Source organism: Somniosus microcephalus, chromosome 16, assembly GCF_052327205.1.
Source record: "Somniosus microcephalus isolate GS21.2 chromosome 16, FLI_Smic_1.0, whole genome shotgun sequence".
NCBI classification, from domain to species: domain Eukaryota; kingdom Metazoa; phylum Chordata; class Chondrichthyes; order Squaliformes; family Somniosidae; genus Somniosus; species Somniosus microcephalus.
Genome location: NC_141002.1, coordinates 66,709,336 through 66,726,408, shown reverse-complemented (window position 1 = coordinate 66,726,408; position 17,073 = coordinate 66,709,336). Strand labels below are relative to the sequence as shown.

Sequence of the window (17,073 nt, the reverse complement as noted above, 5' to 3'; positions counted from 1 at the left end):
TGGAATGATGGGGATGTGGTGAGCAACGGGGATCTGGGGTTTCATTCATTCAAAGTGGAGTCTGATGAGGTGGTCATGGACCACCTTTCCAGAAGGCCGATTGAGTGGCTGCCTCCTCCCTCGCTCCTGTTTCTCCTCCTTGTCCTCCTCTTCTTCCTCCTTGTCCTCTTCCTCCTCTCCCTCTTCCTCCTCCTCCTGAGGTGGTCCCGCAATCCCTGGTGGCAAGGGCTGTGCCCTCATGATGGCCAAGTTGTGGAGCATGCAGCAGACCACCACGAAATGGGACACCCGCTCAGCCGAGTACTGGAGGGCTCCTCCTGAGCGGTCAAGGCAGTGGAACCATTGCTTCAGTAGGCCGATGGTCTGCTCGATGATGTTCCTGGTGCCAGCATGGCCCTCATCATATGAGTGCTGGGCAGGAGTGTTGGGGTTACGGAGGGGAGTCATGAGGCAAGTGGAGAGCAGATAGCCCCCTTGTCTCCGAGCTTGACGTGCTGGCTGGAAGAGTGCTGTCACCTGATCTGACGCAGGATGAAGACATCGTGGCTGCTGCCAGGATAGCGGGCATTGACAGTGAGGATTCGCTGTGTGTGGTCACACACCAACTGCACATTAAGTGAGTGGTACCCTTTGCGGTTACAGAAGATCTCAGGATTGTTATGTGGTGCCCGCAAAGCCACGTGGGTGCAATCAATGGCGCCCTGCACCATGGGGAATCCCACTATCCTGGCAAAGCCACATGCACGCTCGTCCTGTTTCTCTCTGGTGATGGAGAAGGAAATGTAATCTCTTCACCTACTGTAGAGAGCCTCTGTAGAGAGCTTCCCAGATGCAGCGATGGACGGCGAACTGTGAGATGTTAGCTATATCTCCTGCTGCAGACTGGAAGGATCCGCCAGTGAAGAAATTGAGGGCCACAGTGATCTTGACTGCCACTGAGAGAGTCGTGGTCACCATGGTCTGAGGCAGGAGGTCTGGTTGCAGGAGGTGGCAGAGTTCTGTGATCACCTCCTTGGTGAAGCAGAGCCTTTGAATACACTGCTCCTCACTTAATTGGAGGTAGGAGAAGTGCTCTTGGAATACTCTCGGAGGGTAAGGCCTCCTGTTGAGAGCCCTGATGGCCTTCCTCCTCCCTCTGCGCACATGTTCCTGTCTTTCTCGCTGTCTCCGCTCCTTTCATCATAGATCCTGGAGGGTAAGGTCGACTGCCAGTACAGCCCCCATTAATCTTAGCAAGTGTTGTAGTTTGAATCTTTCCAGAAATAATTATGCAGTTTTGTACTTGCCAGAACACTCCTGATACCGAAGAACCTTGAAATTATTAAAGAAAACTTTTGCAGTAGCAGGAACTAACACACAGCCACTCAAACTACACAAATCTGTCAGGTGCAAGTGATTGGTGATGATCCCTTTAAATAGCGTCACTGGAGATGGCTTCCTACTGCTGCTTGCCACCTCAACCTGTCGTTGTTAACTCCAGCCAGTAAGTCCATTGGCTATAAGGAAGTTGGGAGATCGAGCATCCAGTGAGCGTTGTACACTCACTGACGTCACGATCTCCATGATGGCGAGGTCTCTGGTGAGCGAGTTTACCGGCAGCGCTACCGGTATGACCGATATGGTATGCGGTGCTTGAACCGGCATTCACTATCATTACAGCTGTCAACGCCGTTTACACTAACATGTGGCACAAACCACACAAATGTTTCCCCCATATGATTCCATACTATGGACATAGCTCCTCTGAATGTCCCTCTTTTGTTCCTTCTAAGCTTTAAATATGCCATCCTACAAGCACTGTCCTCTGCTTAACTAATTTTTCCTGGGCTTTGAAACTGTGGAAATCCTCCTATCATTTAGTCTTTCCTTCCTCCGCAATTTGTTGGCTTTTAGCACCAAAGCATGGTGCCACCTAATCATTAGTTCCTAATTTATTCTATCTTTTGTCCTACTTCTTTTGAATCTTGGTGGTATCGTGGAAGGCGCACATCAGTCGTGCTGAAGCAATTTATGCCCCTTACACTCCCACTAGCATAAGGACCTGCAGAGGGTTGAAAACGAATAGAGGAAAAAACATCAATACCATAACAGGAACATTGTTAACTTTGTCTTTATAATTGGAGAGTCATTTTCTGTTTATAACGTTGGGACTGGAATTTTACAGAACAGAAATCTTGCAGAACTCACGGAAAAACTACCTATGTAAAAGAAAAAAGCACTCAAAGGATTAATGATAGGAAAACCAGTGATCAGCAAATGTTTGAAGCGGACTTTTCACATCTTAACTATAACTTATTATTATAAAACATAAGAACATAAGACGCAGGAGTAGGTCATTTGGCCCCTCGAGCCTGCTCCGCCATTCAATAAGATCATGGCTGATCTGATCTTGGCCTCAACTCCACTTCCCTGCCCGCTCCCCATAACCCTCGACTCCCTTACCTTTCAAAAATCTGTCTATCTCCTCCTTAAATATATTCAATGACCCAGACTCCACAGTTCTCTGGGGAAGAGAATTTCAAAGATTCACGAACCTCTGAGAGAAGAAATTCCTCCTCATATCCGTTTTAAATGAGTGCCCCCTTATTCTGAAATTATGCCCCCTAGTTCTAGATTCCCCCATGAGGGAAAACATCCTCTCTGCATCTACCCTGCATAAAAACCATAGAAAGAAAAGCTGACCATGAACTTAACTTATACAACTGACATTATAGAGACTAATTTATACCCAGAGGTGGCGACATGGCAATAAACCCATTGAGGGATTCAGGAAATGTCATAATTCACAGGAGTGAACCATCTGAACTATTCAATCAGAATACAGCCCTGTATTGCTCTCTGATATGTGTTGCAATTCAATGTAGGTCTTTTATTCTGTTTTTGGTCAAATTTTGAGTGAGGCGTGTTTGTCAGTCATTTTCTTGATGCCTGATGATAGTCATAGAGGAGGATTAACGATTGTGACATTATCTTATCAAAAATATTTTACATAAAAACATTAATGCCGCTATATTAAAACTTAAAATGTTATGAAACATCATTCTTTACGCAAGTGCATTGTTTTAAAGAATACTAAAGGGCAAACTCACTTCTTCCAGTTGACATGCATTGACAACACTGGTATATCTGTACTCATCATATGAAAGTCCAAATATGATGTTGTCCTTGATTGTTCCAGGCATGATCCAAGGCACCTGCGGTGAGTAGGAAATCCTGCCACTGTGCTTAATTTTACCGTCTGATGGCTCCAGTTCTCCCATTATCATCATCAAAAGCGAGCTCTAAATAAGACACGGTAGAAACAGGGATTGTTAATGAGCTGTTGCACAAAATCCCATTGCTTGAAATAAGGTATGCAATTTTCTAATTCATCTCCCATTTGAACCAGTGGCCTAATTCCAAAGCAACATAATTGTTTCTCTCTGCACAGTAAGACGATCAGAAACACCATGATGTTTCGCAACATCAATGCAAAAGAAAATCATCACATATTGAGAGAGCAGTAGAAAGCTCTTGGTATAGCTCGCTGATGGTCTGGAGGGTAATTCTAACATTTATTGCAGTCCCACTACAGCCAAAACACTTACAACAATTCACCCATCATGCTAATATAACAAATTTACTAAAGTGATATATTGCATGACTGAAGCAAATTAAAGGCTTCATAGATATTTTGTGATACTCTTTATTTACCACTGTACAAAATTTGCTTAAGATGCAAGTAACATAGTTCTTCTCATCTCCAAACCCCTTACTCCGAGTAGTTTGCATTGTCAAAATGTTTTAACTTTATCTCCAATTGTGAATTTGCAGTATTTGCTGAACTTTTTATTTTTATTCTTCCCTGCTCCCTCAATTAAACTTTCAACCTTTTTCTCACTTAGTTACATGATTATAAAAGGTATTTTTCATCCCCTTACTTTTATGTTAAATGTGTAGTTCTTGCTGAAGCTATCATTGGGGTAGTACTGCTGAGGGAGACTATTCCACTGTTGAATCTCCAATGACTAGCACCCTGAATTGCATTTGGCTGATTGACTGACTCCAGCTGCAATGTCTGAGGCCACGTGAAATCATTAGTCTCCTTAATGACAGAAAAACCTTCAATCCAAACTATCCTCTCAGTTCAAATATTTTATCTAATGGTTTAAACTATAAAACACTGGAAAAAATGAAACCTGTTTATTGACAATATTTTTGCAAATACTCATGCACCAGTTTTTATTTTATTTTTTTGCTTGGTTGCCATAGTACATTCTGAGTATTGGAGCTGGGTAAAAACTTGAATCTTGAGATGCATATCTCTCTCACATACACAAAATTTATCAACAGGAGCGATATTCCTTTGGTAATGTTCTACCTCATTGTCATGTGGCATGGGTTGCTGTGGTGCACTGGGTATTGTAGTTCCACTGGAGCAGAGTGAAAATGACAATTCCCATGATGCATATCACACACATAGGCTGCGATTTCGCCTACCTGGGTGGCTCCAAGGCGGGAGAGGTCGGCGGCGGGGGGGGGGGGTGGGGGCGACCCCGCTGCTGTGTGGATCTCGTCGACTAATCGAACCTTGCCCTAATGGGCCTTGTTAGGCCCGCCCTGCGGGTTTCCCGGCCCTATTAAAGGGTGCGGGTCTGGTGACGTCACCAGATGACGCCACTATTGCTGGTTTATTTAAAGGGGCCATGGCCCCAGTTACTGGCAGTTGCAAATTGGTAGCATTCAGTGCTGTCAGTGCTCGAGTCTCTGCACTATGAGCTTACAGCGCCAACGAGCAGCACCCCGCTTCACAGATGAGTCCCTCCATCATCTTGTGGAGGGAGTGAGAGTACGTAGGGAGGTTCTCTTCCCTGCGGACGGCAGGAAGAGGCCTCCCCAGCAGACAAAGGCAGCGTGGCTGCAGATATCGCAGGAGGTTACGGGGCTGTCAGTGGTGGTTCACACTTGGGTGCAGTGCCGCAAGAGGTTCAATGATCTAGTAAGATCAGGAAAAGTGAGTATTAAGCCACAATTACCTTGATGCTGCTGTGTGTCTCATTAGATTCGCACCATTCTACATTGCCACCTCTACTCCTGCCCAATGCAACACAGCCCAACATCCCTTGCACCTTCATCCATCCCTCTAACTCTATCTACATTATCAGGTCGCCATCTTACTATGCAGCCCTCACACTGAGCCTCATCATTATGCAATGACAGCAACGAACAACACAAAAGGAGGGAACTTGGTATTGCCAACCCACTCCATCAAATTGTTAGTGTAAAGCTCTATGCCATTCCATTCCTTACACTCATACCATCACTCTCGCTGAACCTTCTCTTCTTTCCCTCCTTTCAGAAAAAGATAGCCCACAATAAGAGGGAGTAGGAGGGATGTCAGTATAGAGGTGGGCCCTCATGGCCCCACTGATGTGCAGCAAGGTGCTCTCCAGGTACTTGCTAGCAGGGAAGTGCGGGTGGCCCATAGAGGGATGATGGTGGGAGGGGACATCGAAGTCAGAACTCCGCTCCAAGCACTCTGACTTCCACCCCCTTTGCCAACCCCTTGGTCAGAGCCCCAGATGCCTCATCAGTGATGGCCAAGTCTGCGCATGCACAGTCGCAGGAGGACCAGACTTTGGCGTAGCCATCAGTGGCTCCAAAACACAGAGGACGACTGCCAAAGGCATCTAAGCAGACACAGCACGGAGATGAGAAGGCTGCCTCTACCTCTGCTGAAGCTGAAGAGGTAGCACGACATAGAAGCACCCAGAAGAGAAAGATCCCACACAAATAGTCACAAGGGTAGTCACTCGGGAGTGTCTTTCTTTATCAATGTCATGTTAGTATTCTATGAAGTGCTGTAAATAAATCATCTAATTGTCACACTTGGAGGTCGTTGGCAAATTTGTGTGATGAAATAGAAGTGTCAGAGTGAAGGGTCAGGGCTCATTTCACACCCAGCAATGTTGGTGAGAGTCAAAACAAGGGATGAATCATTGTTTGACTGCTGCATGGTGTTGGTGTTGGGTGATGCAAACCTGCCACATGTATGAGCTGCATGAAGTTATTGAAATCTGCCATTGATAAGGGTATCCCTGGCGTGACGGGCAGCAACGTGCTCGCGTACTGGTCGCAATGGGACCGCCGGCTCGTCCAGGTTTTCCTCATCCTCGAAACCAACCTCACGGTGAGCCTCCTCGTCCTCATCCTCCTCACCCTCCGATGAGGCTCTGCGCTCAGCAGCGTCTTCCTCATCCAGTGCTAATCCTCGCTGCTGTGCTATGTTGTGCAGGGCACAGCAGACGATGACTATTCACGAGACCCTAGCTGGTGCATACTGAAGGGCTCCTCCAGATCTGTTGAGGCATCTGAAGCGCATTTTGAGCAAGCCTCTTGTCTGCTCGATGACACTTCTCGTGAAGATATAACTTTGATTATGACGTCCCTCAGGCTCATTTGCTGGCCTCCTCAAAGGTGTCATGAGCCACGTCTTCAGGGGATAGCCCTGGTCTCCAAGCAGCCAGCTGCCAAGGCGGTTTGACGGTGCGAAGAGCTGAGGGACGGTGGAATGGTGCAGGATGTACGAGTCATGGCAGCTGCCAGGGAACTTGGCGCACACAAATCTTCCTATGGTTGCAGACCAGCTGAATGTTGAGGGAGTGGAAGCCCTTGTGGTTAACAAATGCTACTGGGTTGTGATGGGGTGCCCTGATGGCCACATGTGTGCAGTCGATGACTCCCTGCACCCATGGGAAGCCAGCTAGACCGGCAAAGCCAAGCGCACGCTCATTGACAGTGGCTTCATCAGTGGCAAAATGAATATAATTTGCAGACTTGTTAAAGAGGGCATTGGTTACCTGTGCGATGCATCTGTGTGTGGCCGACTGCGAGATGCCACAAAGGTCTGCTGCAGATGACTGGGAGGAGCCTGAGGTGAAGAAGTTGTGGGCAAGGGCGACGACCTGGTGCGATAGCCTGAGCCTCCTTTGGCACTGCTGTTCCATCATGTTGAGGAAGCTCATCCTCTGCCTGTATACCCTGTGTTGAGGGTATGACCTCCGGCGCAGGCCAGCCCTGCCCTCTGCCCTGTGCAGCATCAGGTGGTTGAGGAGAAGGTTTGCGCTCTTGTTGTTGCTGCTGCTGCTGGTGTGGCTGGTTCTGCTGCTGCTGCTGCGGCTGATCATCATCAGATTCGGAGGACCAAGGTCACAGAGTATAAATCGTGCTCATTCTGATGATTCATATGGCAGGTGAGGTTCAGATGACAGAACCAATCTATCAAGGGTTAGATATGATGTTGCAAGGAGATGACAGTGAATAGAGAGTTTACTGCAAATGCATAAAGCTTAAAAATCTGTTCCAAATACTCAAGCCTGAAGCTTCTGAGATTGGAAATTAACTGGCTGTAAAATGGTAAGTTTTAAACCACTTTTGCAGCTGTCACCTATTGAAAGAAATGGAGAGTTGTTCAGAACCCGACATACTTACCTGGCGTGATCCCCGAGCGACAGGAATCTCGTGGAAAACTTGGGAAAATACTTTGTGCCTGCTAAAATGGTGATTAAATTGGTTTAAACACCCTCTCAACTAGCACAATTGAATGACCCGCCGCTTAGTGCGGGATACCGCCCCGCTGTCAATCATTTGGATTTTGACAGCCGACCCGCCTCCGAACCCGCCCTCTGAGCGCCGGCAATGTTCAGCCCATAGTGGCAGATGCACACAAAAACTTGTGCACGCACACGTACGCAGAATCTGTCCTCATCAACTGGACATCTCCAATACGCAAGGCTCAGTTGAAATTTATTCTTATGGGCTGGCAGAGGTGTTTTAGCCACTGCGTCCAGTGGCGGTTCTGTTTTCAGCTACCTCTGCTTCATGGCAGCATTTACACTGGTGCCTGGGGCTGGCATGTTTAACAGTGCATGCTGCTTTCAAGTGCAAGACAAGTGCCTTCCTTATTTTGTGAGTTTACTACTCCCATCAGGGGTACCTCTGGTGGCATAAGAACATAAGAACATAAGAAATAGGAGCAGGAGTAGGCCAATCGGCCCCTCGAGCCTGCTCCGCCATTTAATAAGATCATGGCTGATCTGATCCTAACCGCCAATCTACTATCACAGAACCATCTCCTGAATCTAACAGAATTAGACACACGAAATAGGAGCAGGATCAGGCTACACGGCCCCTGGGCCCGCTCCGCTACCCACAGGGCCAAGTCCGATCCGAACCTAGACTCATGTCCAAATTCCTGCCCGCTCCCCGTAACCCTTAATTCCCTTTACTTCTAGGAAACTGTCTATTTCTGTTTTAAATTTATGTAATGATGTAGCTTCTACAGCTTTTTGGGGCAGCATATTCCATGGACCTACCACCCTCTGAGTGAAGTAGTTCCTCCTCATCTCAGTTTTGAAAGAGCAGCCCCTTATTCTAATATGAATGCATTATTAAAGATTTAAATTCTTACCTTGCCAGACCCTGTGGATCCAGCTATAGCCAGCAGTTCCCCTTTCTCTAATTTAAAGCTGATGTTTTTCAAGACTGGTGTAACGTGCAGTGAGAAGTTACTGAAAAACAGTCCGTCGTCCCCGTTCACCATCTTGCGCTCGGAGTCATTCTGTTTAACTTTTTCAAACAACTCTCCGATTCCCTGTTTGTTTTTGTAAAAAAAAATAGTTGTTTGATATTGCTTGTGGTCCTCAAATAGTTTTTCTTCAAAAGTGTTGCAATGCAAAAACAAATATCTTAGTTATTCCTTCATTTATCATTTCTCCATTTAAGTCCTCTTGAAGAATGGTCCCGTTTTTCCTAATTCCAGGACCTCCCAGGTCAGAAATAGCGTGAATCACATACAAAGCAAAACTCCTCTTATTACATAGGATATACGGCACAGAAACAGGTCATTCGGCCCAACCAGTCCATGCCGGTGTTTATGCTCCATTTGAACCTCCTCCCATCTTTCCTCCTCTAACTCTATCAGCAGAACCCTCTATTCCCTTCTCCCTCATATGCTTATCTAGCCTCCCCTTAAATGCATCTACACTATTTGCCTCAACTACTCCCTGTGGTAGCGAGTTCCACATTCTCACCATTCTCTGGATAAAGAAGTTCCTTCTGAATTCCCTATTTGATTTCTTGGTGACTATCTTAACGTACCTGTCCATGACATTTTAGTGATCTATGTACATGGAACCCTAAGTCTCTTTGGACCTCCACTGCTTCGAGCTTTTCACTGTTTAGAAAGTACTCTGATCTATCCTTTTTAGGTCCAAAGTGGATGACCTCACACTTACCCATGTTGAAATCCATTCGGCACAGTTTTGCCCATTCACTTAATCTATTAATATCTCTTGGTAATTTTATGGCTCTATCTACACTGCTTACAATGCTGCCTATCTTTGTGTTATTGGCAATATAGTCAATGGTTGGGTTGCTGTGCTATACTGGGGGCAGTTTGTGCTTGGGTGGGCCTCTAACAATGGTTTTTCTTCAGTTCTAGGTGGACTGCAGACATTACTCATTATGTCACAGAGGGCATGACTTTATTAGAAAATTGTTAATGATGAATTGGAAAAAGGCTTGGTGGAATGCATTACAATGAGATCTTCAAATTAGTGAATATGTCAATTTATAAGCTTCCAAGCATAAACTGGTTGGCTCAATGTTTATATAATCACAAATGTACAGGAATAGTCAAAATATTCCAAACACTTAAGAAAATGAATTCTAACCTCATCCCAAGATGCTGTCACATTTACCATCTCAACCTCTTTTGTTGTTAGGTTGTATTCCACAGTTTTGTGTTCATCTTTATGTAGGAAGTCCTGAAAGACAAAATTATTATTGAACCCTTGGTTGCTGACACCTGAAGATTTGGTACAGGCCAATGGTTTGAGTTGGCCTTTTCTTTGGCTCCATCTGGAAATATCATAATTTGACAAACCAACAAGAGAGCTCAACAAAATAGCTCAATTAATTTATTGTTAGGTCGTATTAATCTGTACATCAATTTAAATGATAGCAATTGTTGATTATTATTTATTTGAAATTAACATTACTCAGTCCTGGGTGTGATTATGTTTCCAAACTGGTCTATCAAAAATTAATACTTAGACTGTAGTTATACCGTCAGTACCAGTGCCAGCTTGGACACATGCAAAGAACTTCACTAATGTTTAATGCCATAAGAGAACAGTCAGGAGGACACTTTTCACACAACATTAAAAATCTCAAAACTAATTTTATGAAGTTGCCGTATAGTCCAATGGAGATGGGACTGCCTACTAGAGATTTAGTTTTAAAACTCTGATCATAGCGTTCTCAGGACTCAGGTCATGTGACTCGCAAGTTATGCTTTCACTTTTGTGTCAGGACACACCTGAATCAGCTTTGCATCAAAAGGGAAAATGGTACTGTAACTGTAGCCTTAAGCTTTCTGTTCCAAGTGGTTGTGAACATCATTGGCCTGAATTTGCGGTCGGAGGCTTCCTGCGGGCGAATGCCTCTGAACCGCAAGAAAAGTATGAACCTACCTGATGGTCCTGGAGGTTCGAACACTTGCACTCCTTGGGCCTGCAGGCGTACGCGTGTGTAAAGGCCCACGTATTCCAGGGGCGCATGTGGTTTGCAAGCACCCCTGGGATCACATGGGCTGGCCCAACCAATCAAAAAGGGGATCCCCATTATGCTTATGGGGGTTCCGTTACGAAGCATTTTATATCTTACAACGAGTTGCATGGAGAAGTCCTACAGTAAGTATAACCAGAGTAGGCCTGGCAGCCAGATCAATTTGTGTTGTAACAGAAAATGCTTTCCATCCATTTTATCTATCTATAATTCACAGTCTCATATAAGTGTTATTTATATCTAGATGGATAGATGAAAACACCTTTCTCTTGATAGTATGAAAGAACAATGGTGGATAGATCGGCCAATCGAATGAATTTAATCTCATATCACAAATCCAGTAATCCAAGCCTCTTTTCATAACAATCTTTCCCACTGGTCTTGGTGGGAGCTCCATATAATTAGCAGAGGAGCTTAAATCTAGATTAGATGAAGTCTGATAAAAACATTTACCATGACTCTGCTAGTTTGTAACAAAAAGGTATGAGTATGAGTATGTCATATATATAGTGCTCACGTAGCCAAATAAGCAATTGGTGAGCAGTTGGATCTTATTCTGATAAAAGCCACAGCCAAGAAAGAGTTCTGAAAATTAAACACTGAATTATTAGATATAAAATATATATTTAATTGGAGACATTAGTATTGTTATAGTCTCCTTCACCAGCGTTATTTCACTGACATACCTGTATTTTGCGTATAGCTCCCAAAGAATCATACCACGTTTGTATAGCAGATGGAAATTGTCTGGTGACTGTCATTCGAAGGACAATGTTGTATGAAATGGTGGTGAATATCCTCCGCAGTTTTATGGTATGAATGAAGGCATAAGGCACGACAGACAGAAATACAACGAAAAATCCTGAGAAAAAGAAAGCTGAACTACTGAAGTATCTGCAGTAGGCAACTTTTCTGGTCAGCTTTAGTTCAACCCTGTCAGATTAGAATGAACACAAAAGAGATTACACTGGGAACATCATAATCACCTTTTTATAAAATGTTAACTCACGATAACTTATAATAAACAACAGCGCATAACAAAAACTCTTTTATATGCTGATTTGAGTGTTAGCTATGGTTGCATGCACAGCTAATTACACTTCTGGGTGAATCTTTGCATTTTTCAGCTTCAATTGGCTGAAAACCTCAACTTTTATTGATTAGGGGTCCCATTTCCAAAGTGGACAGTGGGACCCATGAGACAGAGTAAACAGGTAAGTGAAAGGTGTATTAGATAGAAATAAAATTAAAATAATATAAACTGATGAGGGAGAAAGTAGGAAAGGAAAGAGAATGGGTGGAAGAAAAGAAGACAGGATGAGTAGCAGCAAAGAGAAATAAAAAGCTTTATTTTTATCACGTGAGTGTTTATTTTTGTTGTACAAAGTTAATATTACGGCAAGAAAGCTGCTTGGGTCATTCAAATTGCTTTATTACTGTGATATTCGTGTTTGCTGTAGCAACATACTGTGTGGACTAAAAACTAATAAAATAGTTAGCCCAAAACCTACCAACAGTCTACGGTCAACTGGATTTAAATAACATGACAAAAATAATTGGCTTCTATGAATATATTAATTCACAAATTAGATATTTTCTGAATGCAAGTTGTAGAAGGGAATCAAAATATAACTTACTGCCTTATGTTATCAATAATCTTTTCCATAGCATCTTCCCAGCAGTACACCTTCACTGACTGAATATTGTCAATAATTTCAGAGGTGATTGCAAGTCGTTCATTTATTTTTCCTGCACGTTTGTCTCTGTTTATTTTAAAAAAGAGAACCAATTATTTTCTATTTACTAACACAGTACTACCTGTTCTGATTTACTTAGTTACATTCTCCCTTACAATGTGTCTTTGCTTCCTCTTTACATCACTTCCTCCCTGTCACACACCATGCACCACACTCTGAACGGAGCGAGGAAGAAGTCAGGCTGCTACAAGCCTCTGCCAATGCTGCTGTGTATCTGGCCACTGGGTGTGCAAGAACAACATAGGCGTGATCACCCTCCAGTTCTCCCGCTCTCTCTTTAGACAGTAGTTCACTTCCACTTGGAGCTTCCCATTGATAGCTCAGCTGAGCTTAGGAGCTCAGCTTGTGGGGCAGCACCAACACAAACCTACTCCCATGGCACAGTTTACCAGTGCACTTTGGCACTGAGCCCCAAGTGTTCTATGCATAAAATATTCCTGTTCCCCTTAACTATGTATTGTTTTTACATTTAAAAAAATGGAAATAAAAAGGAGGTTTCATAATGAACGCTCACACTGTTAACTACTGAAACCTTGAATGTTTAGCAGAATTCAACAACAGCAAGTTTCATGGATTATTAGTTTTACTTTAAGTTAGTATTGCACAGTGTGCAAAATACAAGAATGGGTTAAGCCCAGGGGTGGGCAAAATACAGCCCGTATCTGGCCCGCCAAGTCATTCTATCCAGCCCGCTGGACGGGACAGAAATAGAACACGAGCCGGAGCTCAAGCTGCACATTAGTCACTTTCACTTCACGTGGGTCAGAGATGGACCCGAACTGTAGCCAGGGAAAACACACTAAAATACTTAATTCAATTTATGAATTCGCAAAAGCAACACTCCCCGGCCCGATCTTAAAAGGAACCGTTCTACAATTCTGGGCCCTAATGGCGGACACCAGTACCCAGAGTGCACTGCGTACTCGAATATGCCCTATGCATTTTAGAGTCGAGTCATGGCTGCTCATCACGATGACTCCTTTGCCAAAGAGACCGGTGCTGTGTCTTTCCTCTCCCGGTACCTAGAGTATGACAGCAGGGGGGTTCTCATCACCGACTTAGACACGGGGGTGGATCCGGGAACACAAGGACTCCAGGTACTGGCACACGATTATAGATACTGCGCAGGCCCTCATTGCTTATAGAGCCACGTGTTTAGTCTGCCATCACTTTTGTGGTCAATATTGTTTCTGTCGTAATGAAGGGCTCTTTATTGCAACCTTGCTGTAGCTGGGGGGGCCGTGATGTGGGTTTATTTCTGCTCGCTGGGTCAGTGTTCATGCTAATTAGAACTTCTGTTGAATCTGGACTGTGCTGGGGCTGATGAAGGGTTTTGCGCACAGATTCATTTCAAGAATAGCCTCGTGCAGAGGCAGCCTTGAAATCAAATAGCAAAATAAGGAACAATGAATACCTGCCTGGGGTACTGGAAATACCATGGCAAATGGCCAGCTGCATAGTCAAACATGTAACTGTTAGATCCGTGTATCTTGATGTTGTGTCCTTCAATAATTAGACAACAAGACTGCAAGGAACGATTCAACAGGTGTTTACTGAATGAGGGTTACTCTAGAACTAACTATACAGATCACTACTCAGGGCTTATATAGAGGTGTGGTCACTGCCGGTACTACAGTATACAGGAGCTGTAAAAAGTAGTTCTTCCCTTAAAGGTACATACATTACAATTCCTCCCCTTTTAGATTAACAGTACCATAACACTCATTTAACAATTAAATATCAAACTAATTACAATTAACACTTTTAACATGCAAAATTAGCTGAAAATAGTCTATTTATAAATTCAGTCTTTGGGGAGGCTTCCTGATCCTTTCTGGATAGCGCCTTTCCCGAGTGTCTTGCTCTTGGTGCGGAGGCAATTCTGGCCCCCTGTCGTCGGTTGGTTCATCCGCTTCCGATGCTACTGTTTCTGGGGTAGATGCTACCTGTACGTCGGGTTCATCACCAGGTACGTATGGGCGAGACATGGGGTTGACTCGTTCCTGTGACTCTAGGATCTGGTCAGCATGGCGTCTCACAATGTTCTCCCCAACATCCACTGTGTACATTAGTGGCCCCTGCTGTGTGCATATCGTTCCTGGTTGCCATTTCTCTGTTCAGTAGCCGCAGGCCAAGACTGGTTGCCCTACATTGAAGCTCCTTGTCGGCTTCTCATTGATGTGCTGGAATTGCTTACTCTCAACATCTCTTCGTACATTTGGTCTGAGCAAATCCAGACGAGATCTCAACCTTCGGTTAAAGAACATCATGGCAGGGGCCTGGTTGGTGACTGCATGTGTCGCATTCCGGTAGGCGAACAGGAAATTGTCCACCTTGTGCTGCAGCGGAATGTTGTCATTGTACATAGCCTTTATTGCCTTCTTAAAGGTTTGTATGAACCTCTCAGCCAATCCATTTGTGGCTGGATGATACGGGGCGGATGTGTAATGCCTTACCCCATTCCTTTTCATAAATCTTCGAAACTCTTCGGACACAAACTGTGGTCCGTTATCAGAGCAAATCTGCTCTGGTAAGCCGTTCCTGGCAAAAATGGTCCGTAGGACTGCAATAGTTTTCTCCGTGGTGGTGGAGGACATTTTGATGACCTCAGGCCATTTCGAGTGCACATCCACGGCTATTAAAAGCATTGGGCTGGATTTTGCTACGGGGGCGGGTTGGAGGTGGGAAACCCACATTCGGGCTTGTTGTCCCGCCTCCATGGAGATGTGGCCAACCCACTGGATTTTCCTCTGACCTTGTTGAGCCCGCCCTGTGGGCTCAGCAGGCCAATTAAGGGCCACCCGGCAACAGGTGGCGTCAGAGATTGACATTTCATCTGTCAAAAGCTTTTGGCAGATGAAATATCAGTGTTTAACAGCTGTTTGAAGCTGTCAAGCACTGAAAAACTGCTAATTCAGCCTCAGTCCTTTCTCAGGATAACTTTAAAATCATTTTGCTGTAGAAACAAAGAAGCTGATTTTTTTTTAAAAATCGGAGCTTCTGTGGTTCTTGCAGCCGACTCCCGACACCGGAATGCAGGACTCCTGTAAAGGTAAGTAAAAGTAAGTTAAACTTATTTAAACACTTGCAAAACACTTACCTTTGCACTCCTGCACCCCTCACTCACCTGAACACTGGGCATCTCGACCCCTCCAAGACCTCAGACCCACGCCCCGCCTCGAAACTTTTCGTGGTTTGGAGCTGTCGGGAAGCCCACAAATCTGCAATAAAAATCGCGAATAGGCAAAAAACTACCTGTTAACTACCTGTTAACAGGCAGTTTAATTGCCTTTAATCCCTTCCCGCCTCTGGGAGTCGGGTTCCAGCACTTGTCGGGAACCCGACTCCTATGAAATTGACATGGAGGCGGGTTGGAGGCGGGATGGGGTTGGGACCCCCGGATCTCCGATTTTTATCGCCCGCACGCCTCCAACCCGACTCCAGGGGCTTAGGAAAATCCAGCCCATTGAGTCCATGAATGGACCAGCAAAATCAATATGCACCCGTTGCCATGGAGATGAGGGCCACTCCCATGGGTGTAGAGGGGCATGTGGTGGTGCATTTTGGACCTTCTGGCATCCTGAGCAGCTCTTTGTCAGGTCCTCGATTTGCTGATCGATCCCCGGCCACCACACATAAGCCCTAGCAAGGCTTTTCATTTTCACCCCTCCCAGATGACCTTCGTGAAGCTCATTGAGCACTCTCTCCCTTAACTTGGGTGGAATTACCACTCGGGATCCACACATCAAGGTCCCCTGGCATACTGACAGCTGTTCTCTTCTGGATGAGAATGCTGGCAACAGTGAGTCGCCATGTGCTGGCCATCCCTTCACCGTCAAATCATATACCCGAGACAGTGTCGGGTCATTTCGGGTCTCCTTCTCTATACCAGCGTTAGTTACTGGCAAGCATTCAATTATAGTCGAATGAAATATTTCGACAGGATCCACTGCTGGTGCTTCCTCCGCAGTAGGCAGTGGCAGGCGTGATAGCCCATCAACGTTTCCATGCTGTTTCGTGCCCTGATACTCGATTTCATATTGGTGCGCCCCGAGAAAAAGGGACCATCTTTGTAGCCGTTGCGCAGTCATCACCGGAACGCCCTTCTTTGGATTAAAGATGGAGACAAGTGGTTGGTGGTCAGTCAGCAAGGTGAACTTCTGCCTGTGCAGATAGTGATTGAACTTTTTCACTCCCCACACTAGGCTGAGGGCCTCCCTGTCAATCTGGGCGTAGTTACACTCGGCTGAGGTTAGTGACCGAGGCGCAAAGGCTACTGGCCTCTCCGAGCCGTCCGGGAATTTGTGCGACAGCACCGCTCCAATGCCATAGGGTGATGCATCACACGCCAACCGAATTGGTAGTGCTGGGTTGAAATGAGCCAACACCTCTTTTGATGTGATCAATGCTTTGCTCTTCTGGAAAGCTCGTTTACATTCGTCACTCCACTTCCATGGTACCCCCGTTTGCAGTAGGGTGTTCAGTGGGTGTAGTACGGTAGACAAATTCGGGTAGTAGTTCACCAGAACGACCTCAGTTGTGACACTTTTTCCGGTGCTGGAGTCTTGACTACTGCCTCAATCTTTTCAGGGGACTTATGTAACCCCTCTTTATCAATAACATGGCCACAATACGAGATCTGCTGGTGGAAAAACTCGCATTTGTGGCGATTAGCTCGGAGCCCATATTCCTTCAATCTAGTGAGCAC

At 45.2% G+C, this 17,073-nt stretch overlaps 1 protein-coding gene across 1 annotated transcript in view; it reads right to left on the bottom strand.

Annotated features, from left to right (window-relative positions):
• The window catches only part of cftr (CF transmembrane conductance regulator), a 178,303-nt gene that overhangs the window by 85,257 nt on the left and 75,973 nt on the right, over positions 1–17,073 (bottom strand). Inside the window, exons 7-11 of the mRNA XM_086009187.1 lie at positions 12,246–12,371; positions 11,295–11,541; positions 9,714–9,806; positions 8,450–8,632; positions 3,090–3,281 (exon numbers count right to left, since the gene is read on the bottom strand). Of these exons, the coding sequence (XP_085865313.1) occupies positions 3,090–3,281; positions 8,450–8,632; positions 9,714–9,806; positions 11,295–11,541; positions 12,246–12,371 (841 nt within the window). The remainder of the gene's footprint in view (positions 1–3,089; positions 3,282–8,449; positions 8,633–9,713; positions 9,807–11,294; positions 11,542–12,245; positions 12,372–17,073) is intronic.